The sequence below is a fragment of the Alosa pseudoharengus genome, unplaced genomic scaffold (assembly GCF_046254945.1).
Source record: "Alosa pseudoharengus isolate Yale_2024_CS ecotype anadromous, Long Island Sound unplaced genomic scaffold, YU_APseudo_1.1 YU_APseudo_1.1_scf_20, whole genome shotgun sequence".
Classification (NCBI taxonomy): Eukaryota; Metazoa; Chordata; class Actinopteri; order Clupeiformes; family Clupeidae; genus Alosa; species Alosa pseudoharengus.
The window spans coordinates 6122134-6146105 of record NW_027468664.1 but is presented as its reverse complement, the minus strand read 5'-3'; the positions used below and the strand labels follow the sequence as shown (position 1 = coordinate 6146105).

Below are 23972 nucleotides of genomic sequence, written 5' to 3'. Positions count from 1 at the left end.
GAAGCTTCTTTAGGACCTACTGAATGAGTTTAGCCTAAGAGCCCAACAAAGAATTTGCAAATTTCCACATAAAGCACCAAATTGAATTGAACTGATCAAAAGGCAATCACCACAGGTGAATAGGGTAAAATTGTAACTAATAGATATCGCCATGAAACTTGTCCAGTTGTTAACCCGTGTAAAGACAAATATTTTTTGTATGGCAAGTTTTCAGAAATCATATGTTTACATATGCAAATTATGTATGCATTATTTGTAAACATTCACTTTGTGAATAAAGTCTGAACACTCACGATTGGGAAACCTTTCTAATACTAGCATGCTGACGGGTGTAGACACAGCGTTAAGTTTGAAATCATTAGTCCAGCCTAACCAATGACATTGATCAGGGATTCTTGACAATAATTCCACCTTGTATGTATGTGGGCCTACCTTTGCTGTAAATAAATGTACACATTCTTCAGACTGCAATTTGTATTCTTTTCCTTTTCACAATGCTGTAAAAGCCTTTGTTTTATTTAAACTGTAATGATGTCTATCTCCTAAATACATATTGCGATGCACTCAGACATCTTCAGTAATGTTTCCAGGATTCATCGGGTGTTTCAGGTCTCTAAACATCATACACCCTCATCTGGGCGACCCAGCCGGGGCTGATCAGACCCCGACTTGTGTCTGAGCAGCACCTCTCCACAGTTCACTCCTCTTTAGCCACAGCCATCTTGAGGACTTTTCTGCTGCCTCAGTGCTGCGACTGGCCTGCCACTTGTAGGCACCTATGAGATGGTATGCCTTGCCACTTGTAGGCACCTATGATGTCTAGGAGATGGTATGCCCTGCCACTTGTAGGCACCTATGATGTCTAGGAGATGGTATGCCCTGCTGAGGGTTCGCCCCGCAAATCCTCTGCAGCCAACTTCAATGGGCAGGCACCATGTCCTCCACCCTTGTCTGCGGCACTCGTCTGCTCGCTTCCTCTCCGTCACCTCCTCCATCCAGTCATCCCAGGGGAAAGTAAGCTCCGTAATTACCATTTGTGTTGTGGACATTGACAGGAGGATCATGTCTGGCCTCAGTGTGGTCATTGTGATGGCCTCTGGGAACCTGAGCCGCTTCTCCAGGCCAACCCTCAGCTGCCAGTCATGGGCAGTTGCTAGGAGACCTGACGAAGCCCTTTGCTGTGGTCTGGGCTTCTCTCCAGCACCTGGTTGCAAAGCCACTGATAGCGGGCATCTCCCAGGGCTTTTGGGCACAGCTGAGAATGTGCTCCAGGGTCCCAACCCCAGAACACAAGAAGCAAGCGGCGTCTCAACTTTACCCCAGCGGAAGAGGTTCGACTGAGTTGAAAGTACGTCATAAATTGACTGGACGAGGAACTTGATGTGCTGAGGTTCGGCTCACCATAAGTTGGACCAAGATAGTGTACAGTCCATTGCCTGGTTCCAATGCGTCCAAGCTCCCTGCTGTCTCATCCCCACTGCTCTGGTGGCCCATTCCTCCTCCATACTTCCCCTCATCTCCTGCTGGACCAACTGGTGTCTGAATCTCCCCCTGCTGCTGATCAGGTTGGGGCACGTTGGTGGGTTGCTGAGCCCTTCCTGACGCCACATGGCCCACCAGCATCCTGTGCCGAAGCTAGGACTCGGCCTGCTCCACTGCGGGCTGGGCTTTCCACTTCCTGCCTGTACAACAATTCCGCCGCAAGCTACCTTGGGATCCCTGGACTTCTCTAGCACGTGTGACCATAAACTCCTTCACACTACTGAATTGGAGTGTGAGTTTGTTCTTGTGTCCATACAGCGCATTGCTGCTTAGACTACTAGGTAGCCCCAGCCACCTGCGGCGGTACTGGCTGATCTTCCGCTCAAAGCACTCGACTGTAGACATCGGCACATCATACACTAAGAGAGACCACAGGATTCATGGAAGAATTCCATGCTGGTAGATCCAGGACTTTAACTTCCCTGGCAGACCAGACTTGTCCACTGCCATCAGCTGTTTCTCCAATTCTTGCCCTGTGGCTTTGATGGATTCAGTGTCTCTCAGGGAGCTGCTGAACACCTTGCCTAGACTCTTCACCACCTTCTCTGAGACTGATGGTATCTAATGAGAAGCTGAACTGGTCGACCACCTTTCCTTTCCTCGGCACCAGGGACCTGGATTTTCTTGGTTTAAAGCTCATCCGTGTCCATGAGATGAGCTTCTCCAGGCCTTTCAGAAATCACCTGCGTGACCTGATGTTGTGGTTACTTTTAGATCGTCCACAAATGCCCAGGTTGGTGGTTGTCGACACCAGGCTTGGACAGGGGGCCTCAGCATTCCACCTCTGCTGACTTGGCCAGCATGTTCATGGCCAGGGCGAAAAGGCTCACAGATACAGTACAGGGTGAAAATCCCCTTCTCCAGTCTGTGCCATTCTGAAGTAACTGCCCCAAATGTGACACTCAAATTGAACAACAAATTCTGCGTCATGTGTGACTCAAACTGTCAACAAATTGGGGCAGCCGTGGCCTACTGGTTAGCGCTTCTGACTTGTAACCGGAGGGTTGCCGGTTCGAACATAATAGTCTTGTTTGAACCCCGACCAGTAGGCACGGCTGAAGTGCCCTTGAGCAAGGCACCTAACCCCCTCACTGCTCCCCGCTGTTGTAGCAGGCAGCTCACTGCGCCGGGATTAGTGTGTGCTTCACCTCACTGTGTGTTCACTGTGTGCTGAGTGTGAGTCACTAATTCACGGATTGGGATAAATGCAGAGACCAAATTTCCCTCATGGGATCAAAGGAGTACTCACTTATACTTAATTGTAATTCGATAATGATGATTTCAGAAATGCACCAAAGCGACTGAGAAAAACTGTAACAGGAAACAGTTAGCTAACAACACCACAAGTTTTGATAGGCCTACATAGGAGGATTTGTTTGTCTGCTTTGACAGTTTGATCTTTGTAGCCCAAACTGCCACCTTGTTTCATATGGGTTGGCCATGCATTGAAATACTATATATCTGCGGATAGGCCATGGTTGGAAATAATATAGCCTAATTGATGTAGTGTATTTATGTGTGCTGTAGCCTATGTTTTAGAATAGGTGGTGTGCGCTCCTGCACGCTTGCATGTTCTAATGTAGGCGTACTCCTCATGCACCTATATTCCAATTTATGCTACTTTATGAACGAGAGAGACTGGACTAATCCCTTATATCTCCCCCACATACTGCGCCCTTGACAAAATGGAAGAGCCATCTCTTTTTTTAATACTTAAACAGAAAATTGCTTGTGTGAACTTGTTACTTTGTAAAACAGAAAATGACTTGTGCAATTAATAGACAGTGTATTAAGTTAAAATAAATATGAAAACTATACTAAAACCATAACTACAAACACCAATTAGGCCTAACCGATCTCAACTGTGACCCCTTTTTTCAGTTAGGCTAGTGAAACTAGAAATTGGATAGGCTACTGTCACTGAGTGAAATATTTATGTGTGATGGGCCATAATTGCTACAGTATGTGGTAAGTGAAACTAGTTCAAATAGGCTATGAGTTCATCTGATAAAACATATTTTCATTGTTTGTTTTTTTGACAATTAATGTCAAATAAGTGGAAAAGAATGTGGCTGATTACAAGAACGTTTAGAATTATAATATTTTTACCTCATCTTCGGAATTGGTAGACGATATTTAGCATTAAATTCTGATTACATGCAAAATCAAGGTATCATCGGAAAGCTTATTTTCCACTCTTTTGATAGGTGTTTCTAGCATAAACTATCGCGGAGATATTGTACAGATTTCAACACTATAATTCAACCATTCTAGTATGATTGCGTGCCCTTAAGTCAGTAGAATGTTGGAAGTTGAACGTTCTGTTCTATGGAATATCTGGGTTGAATTCATCATTGAATTCAACATAGTCTGGTCAGTTTGGGGCAAAAATGGGGTCAAGGCTGCAAATCATGACATTTGAGCCAATGTTTTTCTGTTCATTTAGGGCCCAATAAAGAAATAAATGCAAGGAGCCCAAAAAATTAGGTGGGGTAAGGCCCTGAAACGGCCACGCCCACTTTTTAGACCTGAAATTCTGTATCCCGGCTCCTGAAGGTCGCAGAGAGTTGGTTTTCGGCTTAAAAGATGCGGAAATGCCACATTTATATTAGTGTTATGAAGAAGCATAGGCCCTAAAACCTTTAATTTCTGAGATATTCGTGAAAAAACTTTTTTTATCACTGAATCAATCAGCGCCCAAGCCACCTTTTTCTGTAAATCTACTCATGAAAGCCATGCAGTTTGTTTGGGCAAAAACTCTAAATCTACTCATTGGGCATACTAGTGCTTAAGTTGATTATGGCTCTTTGTTAGATGAGGACCCCAACAACCTTCTAAGAAACAACCAAGTGAAAGTCCAAAAATTATAGGTTTTTGTAAGGTGACAGCAGTTATCACACGTGATGAAGACCATGGAGCGACTGGTTTTGGGGATACTCAAACCCCAGGTACGGCATGCACTAGACCCGCTATAGTTTGCATACCAGGAGAAAGTGGGCGTGGACGATGCCATCACATATCTCCTACACAGGATGCATTCTCACCTGGACAAGGGGAAAAGTGCTGTGAGAATCATGTTCTTTGACTTCTCCAGTGCTTTTAACACCATCCAACCCCTCAGACTGGGTGACAAGCTCCTGCAGATGGGTGGGGATGCTCAAAATATCCTGGATTGCAGACTACCTGACAGAGTGGCCACAGTTTGTCAGATTGAAGAACTGCCTCTCTGATACTGTGATCAGCAGCACCGGAGCGCCGGAGTCCTGTTCACCCTGTACATGTCAGACTTCTGCTACAACACAGAGTCATGCCACATGCAGAAGTTTTCGAATAATACTGCAATTCTGGGGTGTATCAGGGATGGACAGGAGGAGGAATACAGGAGCCTGGTGGAGGACTTTGTGCAGTGGTGCAAACTCCTACAACCTACACCTACAACTCAACACTGCTAAGACCAGTCATCCACTCCAAAGCAGAAGAGCTTGACCAGTTGGAGACTACGCTCACTGCCATGCACAACTGACAGACTGAGGAAGTCATTTGTCCCAAAGGACATACAACTCTTCAATGCTTCACAAAAGGGAAGAGAAGAGATTGGCTTATCTGCTTAGTCTATCTGCCTCTCCACCCTCTTCTACACTTGTATGACCTCCTATAACAATGTTGTGTACGGACTGTCCACTCGCCCACTGTCTTACTGCTTGCACTGTCTACACTGTTTATGGGCAGTATTAGCCCACATGCACAACCCCTCCCTCCACTGTGGACTGTGGTCTAACTTTATACTTGACCAATGGCTGATATCCTATTACTTCAAATCACTTCCTATCCTTGCACTGCTGCTATAATTCTTATTCAATTCAATTCAATTCAATTCAACTTTATTTCGCCATGTATACAGAGAATTTGATTTGGTCTTCTCCATGCAGGCAACACAAAGTGCAACAGAAAGACAAAAAAAACACAATACAAGGACAGACAAATAGTGTATGTAAATAGTGCTGTGTTAAATAAAAATAATATATTTTATAATATATAAAATATATTATCAGGGTCTTCCCCCACCTAATTTTTTGGGCTTCTTGAATTTATTTGTTTATTAGGCCCTAAATGAGCAGAAAAACATTGGCTCAAATGTTAATCATTTTTTGTAGCCATTTGCCCTAAACTGACCAGACTAACATGGAATTTTAGAACCTTACATTGTTGCTAACAGAATATTCTGTTAAAATGTTCAAAACTCACCTGCTGAAGGGTTTGTGCAATTCATTTAGGCCTACAGTGTATTAAGTTAAATAAATATAAAAAAATAGTTGTAGTTAGTTGTCTAGCTTTTGCACCCAGGTTGTGATCATTGAAGGTCCTATAATTTCTGGGTCACAACCTTTTACAACATTCCTGTGATTTTTAGACCATAATAGACCAATAGCCTACCTCATTAATAATTTGTTTTCTGTGTATTCCCGATTTTATGATGGAAAGACATACGGTTTCATTTTGAAGAATGAAGAGAATCATAGGGCAGGCTTCCCTGTATTTCGCAGAACGCTGCAGCCTGAAAATAAACTTCAGAAGTTTCCCCCTGCTGCCTTCAGCCAATCAGATCATATGCATAAGATTGGTGGGAGGAGCAGTAAAAACATCTGTGAGGGGGCACCATAACAAAACTTGAATAAATTCTCATTTTAGTGAGGAAATAAAATGGTAGGCTATCCGTAAAAGGATAAGATACTTGCAAAGGCATGATCGTAAATTGCACATAATAGTCTTGTACAACTACAAGGACCACCAACACAGCTTGTCTTCCCTGAGTGCCACAAAACTAGCATGCCCACCCAGGCTACTCCCTGGAGGGCAGTGTTAATGTTATCCAACTATGAAGAATAAATTGCCCTTCAGATTGTACCACTCAATTGCTTCGTCCGTTTTACCTGTTAAATTATGATCTGCGGTTAAGCAGTGTTGCTTTTATTAGCTGAATGTTACATTAGTCTTAAACTTTTTCGAGTCAACAACACTAAAGGAAAGGGTAGTCTACTCAAATGTACGTCAGCCTTCAGTACTTGAAGAAAGCATTCCAACTTGGAGCTGTAAGGGGAGACAGGATCATACTATTCCATTGGTGGATACGGCTCCCTTGTGATTTTTTTCTCCTTTCTGTCCCCGTGTGAGTTAATGGCTCCTCCTGCTAAAGAGAGAGACGGAGCCCGTCCAGAGGAGCAAAGGGGGGAGCTGTCCGAAAAACACAAATAACACCCCGAAAAAGATCTGATCACTATCGCAATAGTCTTTATGATTCTCAAAAAAAGACAACGGATTTGGATCTAGGGGTCCAAAAAGCAGGAACGAACGTTGGAGCAAAACATTCTATTTTTTAAATTACCAACTCACCAAATGAACTCCGTCAGGGCAACCAACAGAAGACCCAGGCGAGTATCGAGGCCGCGCCCGGTGCAGCCGGAACGGAACAACGGTGAAAGAGGTACGACGTGTCATTACAAACAGATGCATATATACATGCTACTACTTCGTTATACAATAATATCGGGTAATTTTCTAATTTTTTTCTTTCCCCTGTAAAGAAGGTAGGGAACCCCAAAGATCTCGTTTCGTAGCCTTCTTGCCAGGCCGCGCTTTGTTTGGCTTGACTGACCACAATCACAGCTATGCTAATGTTCGGTGGAGTCAGTTTATGTACAGCTGAGGCAGTTTACTAACATTCAGATGAAATGTGTAACGTACACAATTAATAACATGGTCGTGGGTTGCTATACATTTGTTGTTATAGAGCTGTTGTGCCTTTTTGTTGTGTACACAGACTACTAGTTTGCGTTGCGTAGAAGCTAATAGCTATCTAACGTTAGCTAACGGGACTGCCATTTTTGGGGTGTAGTTTAGCTTGCTAACTACCTAGCCTGAACGTAACATTAGATATGATGGTGTTAACGCAAGCTACTATTTAATCAACGTTTGTTTGCCTCAGCCTTTTGATTAGACAGTGGTTAGTCTAGAATGTGATTTTCTTGTAGCTGTTGTTATTAACACGTCTGTCACAACATTGTAGTTCCTTGCAGTTTAGAGGCATGTAAAGCCAGTCTGTAAGTTTGTAAGATATCTAAAACAGCTAGCTTGCTAGCCTTTTGGTCTACACACAATTGCTAACGGGCCAGCTACTGTAGGACTAGCTGCTAACAGATCTGGCTACGCAGTTGTGTATCCATCTGCCTAAACCACGGTAGGAACATACTTTGCTACCATAAGCAGGGTATGCCCGGCTTACCCAACATGGAATAGTGGGGGTTGGAAACGGTTTTGCACTGCCTAAGTATGTAGGCAGCAGAAACACTACGCAAATGCTAGTTTTTACTCAGCTGCCTTTGCTTTATGGTTTCCTTGTTCTAATATGAATTTATTCTACGCTAACGTTAAGCCAAGGTTTTCCTCTGTTGCGGATGTGCATTTGCGTTGATCAATCAGAAACCTTTGTCTTCACATCTCAATTGTTAGGGATCGTTGGGCACAGCAGTCGCCAGCAGATAAAATAATGTATCAGTTGCAAATGTCATGGTTGCAATTGCAAATCTGTATCATAGCTAGGTACATCAAGAATGCTTACCCTTTTTAACATTACTCATTGATCCAATAATGATTAACGTTAACATTAAATGTCAACATTGCTCATGGAGGCACCTTCTGATCAACCACTTTTCTGTTGCTAACATCAAATCTACACATATTTCGGTCAGCTAACAGTGTGCCTGTTCCTCAGTTTACAAGTTTAGATTATTTTTGTCATTGGGCTCTTGGCCTCAAACAAAGGAGAATCTAATAATTAGGCAAAGTGGCCACAAATATCCTCTTCACATTTATAATCACGTGAGATTTTACATTATATATATAATCCATGAATCACTGTAAATAACTAGTGTTGTCTGTAGACCTCCTTTGTTTTTGTTAGAAGCAGTGTGGGCACCAGTGCCTTGTCATTTCACACCACTTCATGTTAAACTGTTTGAGAGTGTTTGGGGTGCTGTTTTCTCTCCTGCATAAACATAATCTTTGTTGAGGGAAAGGTTTGGGGAGAACTACTGCTCTTGTGGGTCTGATGCCTTATTTGAAGGGCCTTGTATAGCCTATCTGAATAAAATCCAAGTGATATATAAACTCTTCTAAAAGCTGACACAGACTCAAATCCTCTTTGCTCATTTTTACATAACTATGTGAAATGGCACCTAGATTGATGAAAAGAACAAAATATCAATGCCAGAACACATGAACTCCTCAACATTCAGGCATTTTGACCAAGGGAGTTCAATGCCCATAACATTACATGATTACATCACCTTTAAGTGGTGCATCAGACAGAACCAAGATGGATGTTTTGTGATGAATTTTTTTATGTAGTTGAAAATGCAGCGGCAGTGTGGAATGTCTCACGTGTCACCTCTAACTGTTGTCTCCAGGTGCCAATATGCAGTAGAGAAGGACAGACAGTAGCCTACAGGTGATCAGTACAACAGGTAATCACAGGTAGGTAGGGAGGTGGTCGTCAGGTTGTAGGGCCTGCTTCTGTTGAGCAGTCCATGTGCCAAGGCTACAGAGGATGCTAGCTGAGCATAATAATCTGAGGGTCTTCAAACAGTATCCACTCAGAGAGGTAGGGTTACTAGTTCAACAGCTCCTGAGCAAGTATAGTGCTTTCTAAGCCTCTTTGCCTCTTTATGTAATGGTAACAGTGCAGTTACGTTCAAAATACATGCATTTGAACATTCATAAACATTTTCACATTTTCTTTGCCATATGCATATACAACAAAGAGCCTTCAGGTGACCATATATACAAAAAAATCTTTGTAGACTTGGCTGGATACGTGTGAGGAAAACAGTGAGCAAACTATCAGAAAGTTGTAACTGATCTGATCCGTGTTAATCTTGTCAAACTAGTATTTGATCAACATGGGGCTTAAGGGAAATCTGCCCAAGCTACACGTCTTTGGGAGGACCGGGACTATTAATGTTCTGTGGGTGTCTTTAGACAGCCGGTCAGTGTGTATGAATGTGTGCCCTCAGCCCGATGGCTTGAGCTATTTTTACTGTACCCATCACTGTAGCTGCTAATCCATTTGTGCCTGTTTATCCAAGACCCCCACCTGCTTGAAGTGAGAGTTATTTATTTTTGGGTGTGACCCAGGGATTAGTCCATAAACATTGTTTTGTCCATTCAGCTAAAAGGCGGACCTGAAATTGTATTCATTCAAAATGATTTACTCCTTTTTTGATGCAGAATTTTGGACTGTCTCTGTCCAAGGCAGCATTTCTCGTTAAGGCTATGAATACACGGGCTAATAAAGCATTTGGTCTCTTTCTCTGTGCAGATGAGGACGCGCCTGCAGATATGGTCGCAGAAGAATCCGGTCCAGGAGCTCAGAACAGTCCGTATCAACTCCGCAGAAAGTCCTTATTGCCCAAGAGATCAGCGTGTCCCACGAAGAGCAGTATGGAGGTAGGAAGATGCCGCTGCGGCCTGTTGTTCTCTTTCTCCAGCATGAAGCCCACCACAGGCCCTTTAACCCTCTTATGTGTCTGTCTAGGGTGCCTCCACATCCACGACAGAAACGTTCGGCCACAGAGCGAAGCGAGCTCGTGTGTCTGGGAAGTCCCAGGACCTACCTGGTGAGTCAGTCGCACCAGGTCCGTTTCCGTAATAATGTTGGCCACGTTGAGCCACTCACACACTTGGACATTCACTAGATACTGCACCTACCAGAAAATGTACACAACTACAGTCATCGTTGGTGTATATATGTAGGCTCAGTTCTGATGTACATGCTGTGCTTTTTGAGGTGTGGATATACATTCGTCACCTCGAGCATGACCACTGCTATTCTCTTCTAGCGGCCCCAGCAGAACAGTACCTCCAGGAGAAGCTGCCAGATGAGGTGGTCCTGAAGATATTCTCCTACCTGCTGGAACAGGACCTGTGCCAGGCGGCATGTGTGTGCAAACGGTTCAGCGAGCTGGCCAATGACCCCATCCTTTGGTGAGTCCTCTTCTCTCAGTCCTCAAGGGAAACCTTGACCAACTGGACTGGTGTGAGGTCCCATTGCTGAGATGAGAGACTGGGTGATGGGCAGACCGCTTCAGTGCTAAAGTCTGCTCTGCTCCTTCATGTCTTGTAGGAAGAGGCTTTACATGGAGGTGTTTGAGTACACGCGTCCAATGATGCATCCGGAGCCAGGGAAGTTTTACCAAATCAACCCTGAAGAATACGAGCAGCCCAACCCCTGGAAGGAGAGCTTTCAGCAGCTGGTACGCTCTCCTGACTCAGTGTAGAGACTCTCCCCTGCCTCACTCATATGTTTGTGATTACTAATGGGGGGAAAAAAGCCTCGCAGACTCCAAGCTCTGCGGAGGGATCCTGATGTAAATACGAAGCTTGTTTCTCTGGCTCTGCTGATGGTGCAGATGCCGGCTTCATGGTGAACATTCTGCTTGTGTTTTGTTTTGCTTTCAGTACAAGGGTGCACATGTGAAGCCGGGCTTTGCGGAGCACTTCTACAGCAATCCAGCCAGGTACAAAGGGAGAGAAAATATGTTGGTAAGCAGCCTCATATTTTATATTCCTGTATTGTACAGCTTTGCTTGCCTGCATTCACAAATGGTCTGATATGGTTAAGAGAGCTATGGCATGATTTATGCACTTTGCCATCCAGATCAGATAACTTATAACTGTTCAAACTCCCATTGGATGACACTGAGATATTTTCAATTTTGCATGGACAATTCCATTTTAGAGATGCAATGAACAAGCTGAATTGAGTCCTGAATAAAGAATATAAAATTATATGGAGGTGATGTCTGTCATAGCAAAGCGCTGGACTAAGACTAACCGGATCCCCTTTGCTTGCAGTATTATGACACCATTGAGGATGCGCTGGGTGGAGTCCAGGAGGCGCACTTTGACGGCCTCATCTTCGTGCACTCGGGCATCTACACAGATGAGTGGATCTACATAGAGTCCCCCATAACCATGATCGGAGCAGGTGCGCATTTAGACTGTTACGTTTATCGGTCAGTGTGCTGGATTATTCCCTCTGTTCGCTTATCGAGTCTAGGGCCATTCCTTTTTAAAAGTCAAAGGTATTTAAAAGTCAAAAGGGAAATGTCATTGGTGAAATAAATCTCTCTGCCTTTGCTGGTCTGTACATACTGTTTTGTTATTGTAATGGCATGACATTGACAGCAGAGCAATTGCTGTATGTAGATCTGTTTGTAAATGTAAAAGTGCCAGTTAATACAATGAGTGAATACAAATCTCTATACAAGTCTCTATACAAATCTCTATTTCCGTGGTGTCCAGTGTGTTAATACTGTCATAATACTTAGAATAACACACACTTCCTCTGGGTTACACCTTTCTTAACAATGCTGGGGAAATGCCAGCTTGCCTGCAGCCGGCCTGCATACGAGGCCAAGACGCACTGACCTGCATAGTTTGAATACCCAGTGACGTGAGGTTCATGACATTTCTGCCTTTTTTAACCAAAAGAAAATATTTCAAACAACACTGTACCCTGTGCTACTGCAGCGTGTCCGAACTGCATCAGATGCAAGTGAGCGTTAGTGACCAGTGACCACTTGATTGCTTTGTTTTCAATTGGAATGCCTGAACTGGACGCTGCGCGGCACACAGTGCAGTGCGATGTGCCGTGACGCTTTGAGCAGAACTTTTGTCGGATGCCCCGTTTCTGTTTTCTTTCTATCACTCTCGTTCTGATATTTTGAACGAGAAATATGACCCAATAGAACTGCATGTTTAATGTATTCAGAGAGAGCTCAATGCTATGCCACAGTCAGACGCTCACATGCAGGTAGGATAAGCTGTTAGATGTTTAAATGTGTGTTTGTTTCTCTTTAGCTCCAGGTAAAGTAGCTGATAAAGTGGTGATCGAGAACACCAGGGATTCCACCTTTGTGTTCATGGAGGGGTCAGAAGATGCTTATGTTGGCTACATGACCATCAAGGTACGTAGTGTGTGAGCTGAATGCAGCAAAAACTGTATATGCCTTTCCTACAAATATACCAGTGTTCTTCCCCGTATAGGAATCCGTTTGAAATGACCCCATCAGCATATAAAGTGAATGCCCGATTTGATTCCTGTCCTCTTCTCATTTACAGTTTAATCCAGACGATAAGTCAGCCCAGCACCATAACGCCCACCACTGCCTGGAGATCACGGTCAACTGCAGTCCCAACATTGACCACTGTATCATTCGCAGCACCTGTACAGGTAGGCTAACATAATGTTTAGATGACCTCATGCTGCCCTCATGTATGTCTCTCTTGTAACAATTGTACACCAACGGTGGGTGACGATGGTGGGCAACATTATGCACATTGACAAATGTCAAATCTCTCTCTCTCTCTCTCTCTCTCTCTCTCTCTCTCTCTCTCTCTCTCTCTCTCTCTCTCTCTCTCTCTCTCTCTCTTCCTCTTCCTCTTCCTCTTCCTCTCTCTCTTCAACCCCCAAGTTGGCTCAGCGGTATGTGTCAGTGGCCAGGGGGCATGCCCCACCATTAAACATTGCAACATCAGTGACTGTGAGAACGTAGGCCTGTACATCACAGACCATGCACAGGTGAGTACTCACTGCTGTCCAGGTCTAACACACATGAACACCTCCTAAAGGAACAACTCCTTCTTGACCTTTCACCCCAGAATGTACCATATGAACCTCTGTTACCTTAACAGTAGAATAGTGAAGTTGCATTGAAGATCCTTGTGTCTAGGCTGTTGACATTTGCCAGACATTTTGGTATGACACTCTGTGATGGTGTCTGAGTTGCGGTCTTGGTACTGTTAATTCCAACATCAGACTGTTGTAACATTCCCCAGAAATAATGGCCGTGACATTTGGTGGTGTCTTTTTGGAGTTGATGGTTCTTGAGCCAGCTCTCCTACTGGGCTGACCCAATCCCCTCAGGCTTCTCAGTGAATGCTGCCAGCCTCCCTTAGTGCTGTGGCATCTCAGCACTTCCAACTTCTCTTGTAATCTGAGTGTAATCTGCTCCTAGACACCAGAGAGTAGCGATTTAGTGCTTAGACAAACCTCTGCGTAGTGATGGTGTTCCAAGTAGGTTGTGTGCAGTGAGGAAAAAAAGTCAAAATATTTTTGGAGACCAAATTTATGACATTAAATACCTTAACCATAACTTAATGTATTATTTAGTTATTACATTTTTGATTGGTGGATGCCTACTCTCAAAACAAACATTTGGACATTGTTATTTGTCAGTAATCCAGCAATAACTTGTAAGTGGCGTTCAGTGTTATGAGTTTGTCTTTCTCCATTTTGTGTCCTATTCTTGTAGGGCATATATGAAGACAATGAGATCTCCAACAATGCCCTTGCTGGTATATGGGTGAAAAACCATGGGAACCCCATCATCAGGCGGAATCACATTCATCATGGTCGGGATGTAGGCGTCTTCACATTTGACCATGGCATGGTGAGTTGAGTTCTGAGTCCTCCATGTGGATTTAACATTATGTCTTATCTGTTGTTGCATCTACGAGGGATTAATTGTTGTTAAACACCTAAAACCTAAAGTCTTGCAATGGTCCTAATCTTTTCATTGTTTTCTGTAAGAGCACGACTCCATGTGTGTAAAAAAGCTTTGAGCTTTATGCTACTTGTATACTGAAAGGTTACTTATTTTCCTGTGAGTGATATGTGGATGATGGAGTGGAGTGGCCATAGCAGGCAGAACAGGGTTATCTGCCCTCTCTTCCTACTCCTCACTGAGTTACCTAGTTACAGGATGAGGAAGACCAGTAGCTCAGTCCCAGATTGGAGTTGTGTGTCTTTGTCTCCCTCTGCAGGGCTACTTTGAGAGCTGCAACATCCACAGGAATCGTATTGCTGGCTTTGAAGTGAAGGCCTACGCTAATCCCACCGTGGTGCGCTGTGAGATCCACCACGGCCAGACGGGCGGCATTTACGTGCACGAGAAGGGCCGGGGCCAGTTCATCGAGAACAAGATCTATGCCAACAACTTTGCTGGCGTTTGGATAACGTCCAACAGCGACCCCACCATCAGGTCAGGGCACACACTTCTAGATGCCTTCGGCTGACCAGTTATCCTTCCTGCCTTTTAATTTGTCCTTGATTTTCTTCCTGTTTTGGCTGTAAGGTCCATGGGGCCATTAATTGATATTCTTTTGCAAGGCCAATGGCGCTTTGATGCTGAAACTGCTTTTGATGCATCTCAAAGAAGTCGTGTCATTCTCGATGCAGGGGGAATTCCATCTACAACGGGAACCAAGGAGGCGTGTACATATTTGGTGATGGGAGAGGCCTCATCGAGATGAATGACATCTATGGCAATGCACTAGCAGGCATCCAGATCCGAACCAATAGCTGCCCCATCGTCAGGCACAACAAAATCCACGACGGCCAACATGGAGGCATATACGTGGTGAGTGTGTATATAGTTAAACCCATCTACACACTGAGGTGTAGTAAACATATCACAACATGGACATGTACACAACAGAAAAGTGTGATGTTCAGATGGTCAGAGGAGCTAAACCTGCATGTGTGTGTGTGTATGTGTGGTTTTAGCATGAGAAGGGCCAGGGCGTGATTGAGGAGAACGAGGTGTACAGTAACACGCTTGCCGGAGTGTGGGTGACCACGGGGAGCACGCCAGTCCTCCGCAGGAATAGAATACACAGCGGCAAACAGGTAAACCCCTCCCATCTCTGCCCACACACCTCCCACCTCTATCTCTGTCCACACACCTCCCATCTCTGTCCACACACCTCCCATCTCTATCTCTGTCCACACACCTCCCATCTCTGTCCACACACCTCCCATCTCTGCCCACACACCTCCCACCTCTATCTCTGTCCACACACCTCCCATCTCTGTCCACACACCTCCCATCTCTATCTCTGTCCACACACCTCCCATCTCTGTCCACACACCTCCCATCTCTATCTCTGTCCACACACCTCCCATCTCTGTCCACACACCTCCCATCTCTATCTCTGTCCACACACCTCCCATCTCTGCCCACACACCTCCCATCTCTATCTCTGTCCACACACCTCCCATCTCTGTCCACACACCTCCCATCTCTATCTCTGTCCACACACCTCCCATCTCTGTCCACACACCTCCCATCTCTATCTCTATCCACACACCTCCCATCTCTGTCCACACACCTCCCATCTCTATCTCTATCCACACACCTCCCACACACACCTCCCATCTCTGTCCACACACCTCCCACACACACCTCCCATCTCTGCCCACACACCTCCCATCTCTGTCCACACACCTCCCACACACACCTCCCATCTCTGTCCACACCCCTCCCATCTCTGTCCACACACCTCCCATCTCTATCTCTGTCCACACACCTCCCATCTCTGTCCACACACCTCCCATCTCTGTCCACACACCTCCCATCTCTGTCCACACACCTCCCATCTCTGCCCACACACCTCCCATCTCTGTCCACACACCTCCCATCTCTGTCCACACACCTCCCATCTCTGCCCACACACCTCCCATCTCTGCCCCCCCCCCCCCCCCCCACCGTCCCCCTGTCCCACGGAACTGACAACTGACACTTCGCTGCAACACAAACAATTATATGTATTCACCTCTATTCACACACAATGAGGCATTATTTTCAATTGTGATTGAGCTGTATATTTGGAGAATCTACAACAGGTCTGCACAATGAATTTTGAAAGGCAACTGCGACTATTGTACGTCTGCCCCATTTCTGATACCGTGGGGGAAGAAAGTTAAACCGTGGGGGGCCGCCACTACCAAATCACGTAGAGGAAACACTGCTCTGTCCACACACCTCCCATTCTCTGTCCACACACAACCTTGTGTCCCAATGATTGGATTTCAAAATGTAGGACTTTAAGGGATCGACGTTGCAAGCATCTGCTTCTCACTTTGTCATTTACTCATGATGGTGTAACTTTGCGTTGGTTGTTTTTGTCCTCTTGGTTGTTTTATTCACATACGTGTAGGGATGTAACGGTATGAAGATTTAACCTCACGGTTATAGTGACCAAAATTATCACGGTTTTCGGTATTATCACGGTATTTCTAAAAGTGTGTTCAATATGTTCAGAAAGCACTGATAGGCCTACACAAGCTGAAATAGTTTCAAGAAGTGTCCCGTTCACTTTTTTCTTCATGTTTAATTGGCTATGTGCTTATAGCTTAACTTACCCTACCATAACTTGGAGTTTGCTATTTCTGTTATTTGGATGCAATGAGTGAGACCAAAGTAAGCGTTTAAAATAAAACTTTAGGCTACTGTATTCTCCTGATAACGTGAGTGGAATGGATTTAATGTGGACGCGAACATAAAAAAGACGCAGAGTGGCTACATGATACAGTGCACATTTTGCGGTGAAAAAGTTCCGCCTTTTAAAATCAGGTGTAGCCTAATCCGAATCGTAGTTAAAACCATCAATTAGACAACAGACTCAATAGGGTACCAGTTTTGTTCCATTGTACCAGGCCTACTGTATGTCAAAAGCAGGCTCGGATGAAGCTGGGAAGGATTACACGGTTTCCACACCGCGGTAATCAACAGTGATAATCATGATGTTTGAAATGAAAACAGTAATTATTATCGTCAACAGCGGTTTACCATTATACTGGTAATCGTTACATCCCTACATACGTGTTTCATGAGCCTTGAGGTAAAGCATGCTGGAATGCATTAAGAGCCGTTCACAGAAGGAACGATAACTATAAAGCTAACTATAACTATAACAATAAAAGCATCCACACTGACCAACGGTAAAGAAAGTCTCTCCTCATCAATGAATGCGATTACTAAAATTTTATGGATTCTGATTGGCTGCCAGCTTTTTATCGTTATCAAATTCGCTCTGAAAGTGATCCCCGATATTGTTCTTCATGTTGTTATCTTTATAGCTTATGTGTGGACATCGTCATTCATATTAGCAAGAACGATACATTTTTGCCGTTATCGTTATAGTCAGCGTTGTTGGTGTGAACAGCCCTTTATTCTTCTCATTTGGTAATGAGTTGATATTTTTCTTTAGGTCGGTGTGTACTTCTATGACAATGGCCATGGAGTGCTGGAGGATAATGACATCTACAACCACATGTACTCTGGAGTGCAGATCAGGTACATGACCCCTGCCTCTCTGAAACCCTGTGGCCAAACCCACTCTGTGTTCTGTGTGAAATAGAGGTGGCTAATGGAGTGAACCTCTTTGTGTGCAGGACTGGCAGTAACCCTAAAATTAGGCGCAACAAGATCTGGGGTGGGCAGAACGGTGGCATCCTTGTCTACAATTCTGGTAAGTGAACAGATTTTACACCCAGAGCGCATATATAATCACTGGTTTTACGTGAGTGCTAGATGATAACCGTTACATGTACCTAATGTCACTGTGTGCAATACGTTTACTAATCAATCTGCAAATATCAATGTGAATGAATCATGATGGACATCATGCAGTTTGGACCTACCATGTTGCTGGTTTCCAAAAGTCATGCTAGCTCCCCTGATACCGGCTTGGAAGCCACATGGTATTGCAGAAATTTGAACCTAAGTTGTTCATCTACAGTACATCCAGTACAGTGTTTTTTAACCTGCTAGTATTAAAACTTACATCCTGTGTGCGCTGTTCCGTTTCCTTTTTTTATTCAATGTTGCTGTAACAATATTTGTGCTGATCTCCATTTGACATTTGAGGACAATGCCTCTCAAATAACAGTCCTCATTGTGCTCCTCTGTAGGCCTGGGATTCATCGAGGACAATGAGATCTTTGACAATGCTATGGCTGGGGTCTGGATCAAGACGGATAGCAATCCTACACTGCGCAGAAACAAGATCCATGATGGCCGAGATGGCGGGATCTGCATTTTCAATGGTGGAAGGGGTAAGATGCGCATGCAGAGTTGTGTGCAGCTGTGTTTGGTGTGTATAAATGTACTCTGTGTGTGTATCTGTGAGTGTATGTGTGAGTGTGTGTGAAAGAGACTCTGCTTTTGTGCATGCGTGTTGTTTGAATGGCCGTATGCATTGTTTGAATGTATGCTTTCTCTAATGAGCCCATCCTCTGGCGTTGACAGGCTTGCTGGAGGAGAATGACATCTTCCGGAACGCACAGGCTGGCGTGCTGATCAGCACCAACAGCCACCCTGTCCTGCGCAAGAACCGCATCTTCGATGGCTTTGCTGCAGGTCAGTGGTCTTCCTGCTGGCGTGTTTCCAGGGTGACGGTGGAGAGCACCAGCATTAGCTCAATTGAGCAGCATTTATCACACGGACCGTGCGTCTTGCTTGTTTACTTGTAAAGTGGTTTAGACCAGGGTTTAGTTTAAGTGTGCACTCACTTTTAAAATCATGCCATCTAATTTGTGCAATTTCGCTTTTGCTTCCTTGCAAGGCATCGAAATAACAAACCATGCTACCGCCACCTTGGAGGGTAATCAGATCTTCAACAACCGCTTTGGCGGTCTGTTTCTTGCATCCGGCGTCAATGTCACCATGAAAGGTATGAGCAGAACATCTCACCTGACTTGTGTTTTCATCCTGGGGTTGTCACTTGTAAATGTGAAAATTCAAACTCAGATTTAATTTTCATTTACGCCTGCTCTAGTAAAGTTAAGGTATTCAACACAAGTGAAATGGTCTACTAGGTGGAACGCCAGTGGTCAGGCAAGCAGGGCTGACCGCAAGAGATCTTTCTAAATACTTTGTAGTGCTGAGTGCTCTTTTGTTCAGAAGCTAACCTTTTGTCCTGAGGTTTGAGAACTTACCAATTTAAAGCACATTGCACACATTACATCGGTCAGAACACCTGTACCCATGCGTTTCTAGACATTTTTACTTTTACTGTTGGGAACAAAAGTTCAAATCCACTTGCACACGTTCAAACAGGATTTTGTAAAAGTGCCCATTTTCCCACCCAAAGACGTCATGCATCCACATCTTGTCCTCCCTGCAGATAATAAAATAATGAACAATCAGGATGCTATAGAGAAGGCGGTGAGCCGAGGCCAGTGCCTGTACAAGATCTCCAGTTACACCAGCTACCCCATGCACGACTTCTACAGGTGAGCACTCAAGCAGTCATCTGGATCGAAACGCAATCATGTGTTTGGAAGACGGCAGTGTTAAACAGGATTGTATGCCTTTGTGCCTTTTTCATTTCCTCTCAGGTGTCACACTTGTAATACGACGGACAGAAATGCTATCTGTGTGAACTGCATTAAGAAGTGTCACCAAGGACACGACGTAGAGTTTATACGGCACGATAGGTGAGTCTCCATCCGTTTCCTCATTGCCTGCCCCCCCCCCCCCCATACCAATGGAAGCAATGTAGTGTACTGCAGTGGCAGGGTGTAGCTGTTACTCTGTGCAGCTGGTAGGTGGAGCAAGATGTTCTAGATTTTGCCAGCTATTTCCATAGTTTATCAGTTGAAGTGACAAAAGCAGGACAATATGGGAGTGTGCAGCTCCACAGCAGCTCCACTGTCAGTTTGCAGTGCGTACTGTCTTATCTTCCTGCCTAATCCCTGTAGACCCAGCCTAATTCTGTCCGTAATCCGAAAACTTTCTAGGTTTTTCTGCGACTGCGGTGCGGGAACGCTGTCCAATCCGTGCACGTTGGCGGGAGAGCCCACGCACGACACAGACACTCTGTACGACTCCGCGCCCCCTATTGAGTCAAACACGTTACAGCACAACTGAGCCCTGCCCCCCCCATCCCCCCCCCCCCCCCCCCCATCCCCTGTTGGTCCCTCCTCGGCCTGGCCGACACCCGGCTGCCCTCTGGACATGAGCTTCTGCTGCCCTGCACCCAGAAGGACTCTGTAATGACTGTCACACGGGAGGGGCGGGCGGGGGATGGGGGGGGGGGGGGGGGGACCCTAACGAGAGCTGTAGGAAGGAGCCAGAATACGGGGGAAGCTGTGCCCTCGATGTCCCAGCGCTGGTGGAAGAGAGACCACACCAGTGCTCACTGCAACGCGCATGGACGTCCAGAGACTTGCCTGACCTTTCAGCTCAGCTCCATAAAGTGGCCTTTGGAAGCAACTAAAGGTGGGAAAGAGCCGCTAACGGGGGGGGGGGGGCTGGACAGCAGGACGTGGACTCAGGACTGGGGGGGATAGTGGAGGAGGAGGAGGATGTGATTCCAGGTGTCCATTGGGGTTGGGGCATAAGAAGAGACTGTCACTGCTCCCCACCCCACCACCACACCCTCCTGACCGCTCCAGTGTGTGAAGAATCGACTGGAGGAGGCAGAGCTGCAGTTTTGTACAGAGCCCATGGCAGAGGCTAAAGGTGCCAGATCCCGCCCCCCCCCATCCCCCCCCCCCCCCCGCCGGTAGAACAGGGGGCTACCTGGACCGGATGCGAAGGCATGGGGACATGGCCACCGTAGCATCTGTTTCTTAGGCAACAGAGGCGCTGGTGTTTATGTATGTTTAAAGAAAAAAATGTAATAATAAAAAATAAACAACGTGATTAGCACTTCTGCCTTTTTAATATGGTATTCTGATCAACAAATATGATTTAATGCTTTCTCATGTAGTTTTGTATTTTCCAGCAAAAAAAAAATCTTACTGTATTTGAATGTCTTTTATTTTATTATATATTATAATTATTCATATTGTTATTAATATTTTTTTTTTTTGTTGTTGTCGTTGTTGGCACACCATAGGCTTGCTGTCATCATACTCTTGTCCCAGCAGTTAAGTTCTTTCTGTGAAAGAGGATTACTGCAAAAAGAAAAAAAAAAATGGAAACTGAACACTAAAGTATGTCCTCCAGCTTTGTAGTGTTTGGAAACGGTAGGCTGTGTTTGGTTTGTGATGTAGGAGACCTGGCAGTGTGTTTGAAATGGACAGTGAAAGTGTGTGTGTGCGTGTGTGTGGATGATTTTTATTTACGCTACCCATGTTACTCTTGTATGTTTTTCCCAACTTCCTCTCACATTGTGGTCATGTCAAATTAAAATGGGCAGTTATTCAATGTAGTGTCTTTCTTTGGAGGACTTGGAACTTTGGAATGTTGAATCCAACATGATTTACCTCAGAGATGGAAAAAGCCAGATGAGATGAGAAATGTTCTCTGTCAAAATGTGGTGGAAAAGGAAAGGACCTTGTAGCTGACAGAGTTGCTACTTGTCACATTAGCTGACATTTATGTTATTTTATGTTCAATTATCAACATTTTCACAATAGTGCGTCCACATCATACTGCAAATCCTTACATGACACATCTGTGTTTCACTAGGTCTGAAGACCTGTCAGATTTCCGTTCTGTTTCCGTGTGTTTTGTGTTGAATGGTATGTGTTTCGAGGGTATCCACAAAGATGCCATGCTGGAGATTGAGATTAGTGAGGGAAGTATCCCTCCCCCCTGCTCATCTGTGTGTACTGTTGTGACTGGCTCCTCATGCAGCCTGGACTGTATGCATGTACCATAACATCTAGACTTAATATATTGTGAAGTATTCAATAACCATTATGTAGATGCTAGAATTAATTGAAAGGGGTTTAATTTCCTAGAAAAACTGGTCATTTTAAGGAAATAAACTTTATTAGATCGGTGTTGGTTGTGCTTTATTGGTATATATATGTATATGCACTGGACTGGTAATTATTAACAGTTACTACGCATCTTTTCAAATTGGATGATTTATTTACTTGCAGCGTACCTCTATTGGATGGTTTATCCTGCTACCCTTTGCCAGCTGTTTTGTGGAGCTTGGCCAATGCTCCTGTATTTGTTGTTCTGATCGATTCTGAATCCATCTGGTTCTGCAGAGTTGTATGAAGTAGCGAATAAGCACTATATGTTCTGTCGGTAAACAGGAGATATGAACCTTAGGCTGAGCCAATTATGTGTGTTTCCTGGAGATTTTTACTGCCGCTTCGCCAGCTCTTTATTGCTATAGCGATAACACCACTGTGCTGGTATTGACATTGTTCATAAAACCGGGGCTTTACAGAAAAACGAGTAAATATGGGAGTCCGCTAGGCAAACAAGCCCAACAAGTGGCCTTTAGACACAGCTATCTCTATGGGCATGCCAGCAGGAATGGCAGACAACTGGACAATTACACACATTCTGAATGTATGATTTGTAGTTTCACAGGTCATTTGGCCCAGTGAGGTCTTTCTGTGATCAACAACTTAAATCAGTGTTCTAAAGTGCACAATATTTACAATCCAAAACACAAAATATTTGTTCTGAGTGTGTTTCTTCGGTGACAAAGTTAAATGCCTGATGCTGCTTGTGCTGATGCTGAAATCCCATATTATGTGACAAAGAATCCGAGACGACCTCATCTAAGGGCATCTACCCAAAGGCATCAGTCAGTGAGACCTAAAGTGACCTAGGATTTCCTGTGGCATGGTGGTGAGCACTCTGAGACCCTTCCTAATGGAAGGGGTATTTTGGATAGGCCTTTCTGAACTGAACAGCACTGGGGAAACAATACCTGAAACAACCATACATACGGTTAAGTATCTTTAATTCACACACACACACTTAAAAGTGGAGAGGTGGTTACACAGAAGTGGAGGCCTGTACAGCCCAACAGCATGGCCTGAGGCCTTGTTTGCACACACTCCACATGGCCTTGGGGTGCTTATCTCAGCCACAGAGCTGAGTTAGCACGATGGTTTGGACATTAAACCTCACACCCTTTGGTCTCTCCCATTCAAATACTGAAAATATGAGAAGATCCTTTAATCCAACTGAATGATGGGAGAGATGTTAGAACAACATAAATGTTGTCCCTTAACTGATCATATTCTCTGGGACATTTTGAAGCTGAAGGGCTTTGCTCTGAAGCTGCGGCAAAGTACTGTTGAATACCGGTAGTTTAGACCACAGTGGACCTCTCCTATGGTCCCCGAGTTACGGCCAGGCCATATTTTGCCCAAAGGACAGTGATTGGGTCAAAACTCTCCATGGAGCTGCCAAAGGCACTTCCAACTAGATCTAAGATGGGAGGTCATGTTGGTTACCTGACAAAATGAGGAGAGAACTGAAGTGGGATTTATTCTAATGTTTCACCACTACAAAATCACCCACCCTGTGATTGATTAACCATATTAAGGCATTTTTTTTACACTTAAGCACCTTCTGTACAGTATAGCATATTAAACATGTTGTTCCCTTTTCTTTGATTTCGGTGTGTTTGATTCTAAACCAGCATACATGTGTGTTTGAGTATCTTCTCAACACTGGCCTATGTTTGTTGAATTCCCCTTCACCCCCACTGCTGTCTTGAACCCCCTCTGTCTGTGGCTGTTGTCAAATTTTGATGTTATGTAATTGGGCTGAATTTGGTAGTGATGTATTTTAGGCATTAGGCATTTCAGACATTATGAC

The 23972-nt window shown here is 44.6% G+C and overlaps 1 protein-coding gene across 4 annotated transcripts; it reads left to right on the top strand.

The window, feature by feature from the left end:
* Nucleotides 1-6618: 6618 nt before the first annotated feature.
* Nucleotides 6619-20343, top strand: fbxo11b (F-box protein 11b). Of its 4 annotated transcripts, XM_076296345.1 has the most exons (23): nucleotides 6980-7024; nucleotides 9006-9072; nucleotides 9917-10044; nucleotides 10133-10214; nucleotides 10437-10581; nucleotides 10721-10850; nucleotides 11056-11139; nucleotides 11452-11584; nucleotides 12460-12566; nucleotides 12721-12832; nucleotides 13074-13180; nucleotides 13914-14051; nucleotides 14425-14642; nucleotides 14840-15020; nucleotides 15167-15289; nucleotides 17653-17738; nucleotides 17837-17913; nucleotides 18356-18499; nucleotides 18693-18803; nucleotides 19009-19116; nucleotides 19570-19678; nucleotides 19784-19882; nucleotides 20186-20343. In XM_076296345.1, the coding sequence occupies exons 3-23, from the start codon at nucleotides 9937-9939 to the stop codon at nucleotides 20313-20315; spliced, it is 2532 nt and encodes an 843-aa protein (XP_076152460.1). In that variant the 5' UTR covers nucleotides 6980-7024; nucleotides 9006-9072; nucleotides 9917-9936; the 3' UTR covers nucleotides 20316-20343. The 4 variants fall into 4 exon arrangements, with proteins under 4 accessions (XP_076152459.1, XP_076152458.1, XP_076152460.1 ...); XM_076296344.1 differs by lacking the exon at nucleotides 9006-9072 and having other exon boundaries at nucleotides 6619-7024; nucleotides 10449-10581; XM_076296343.1 differs by lacking the exon at nucleotides 9006-9072 and having other exon boundaries at nucleotides 6620-7024.
* Nucleotides 20344-23972: the final 3629 nt, after the last annotated feature.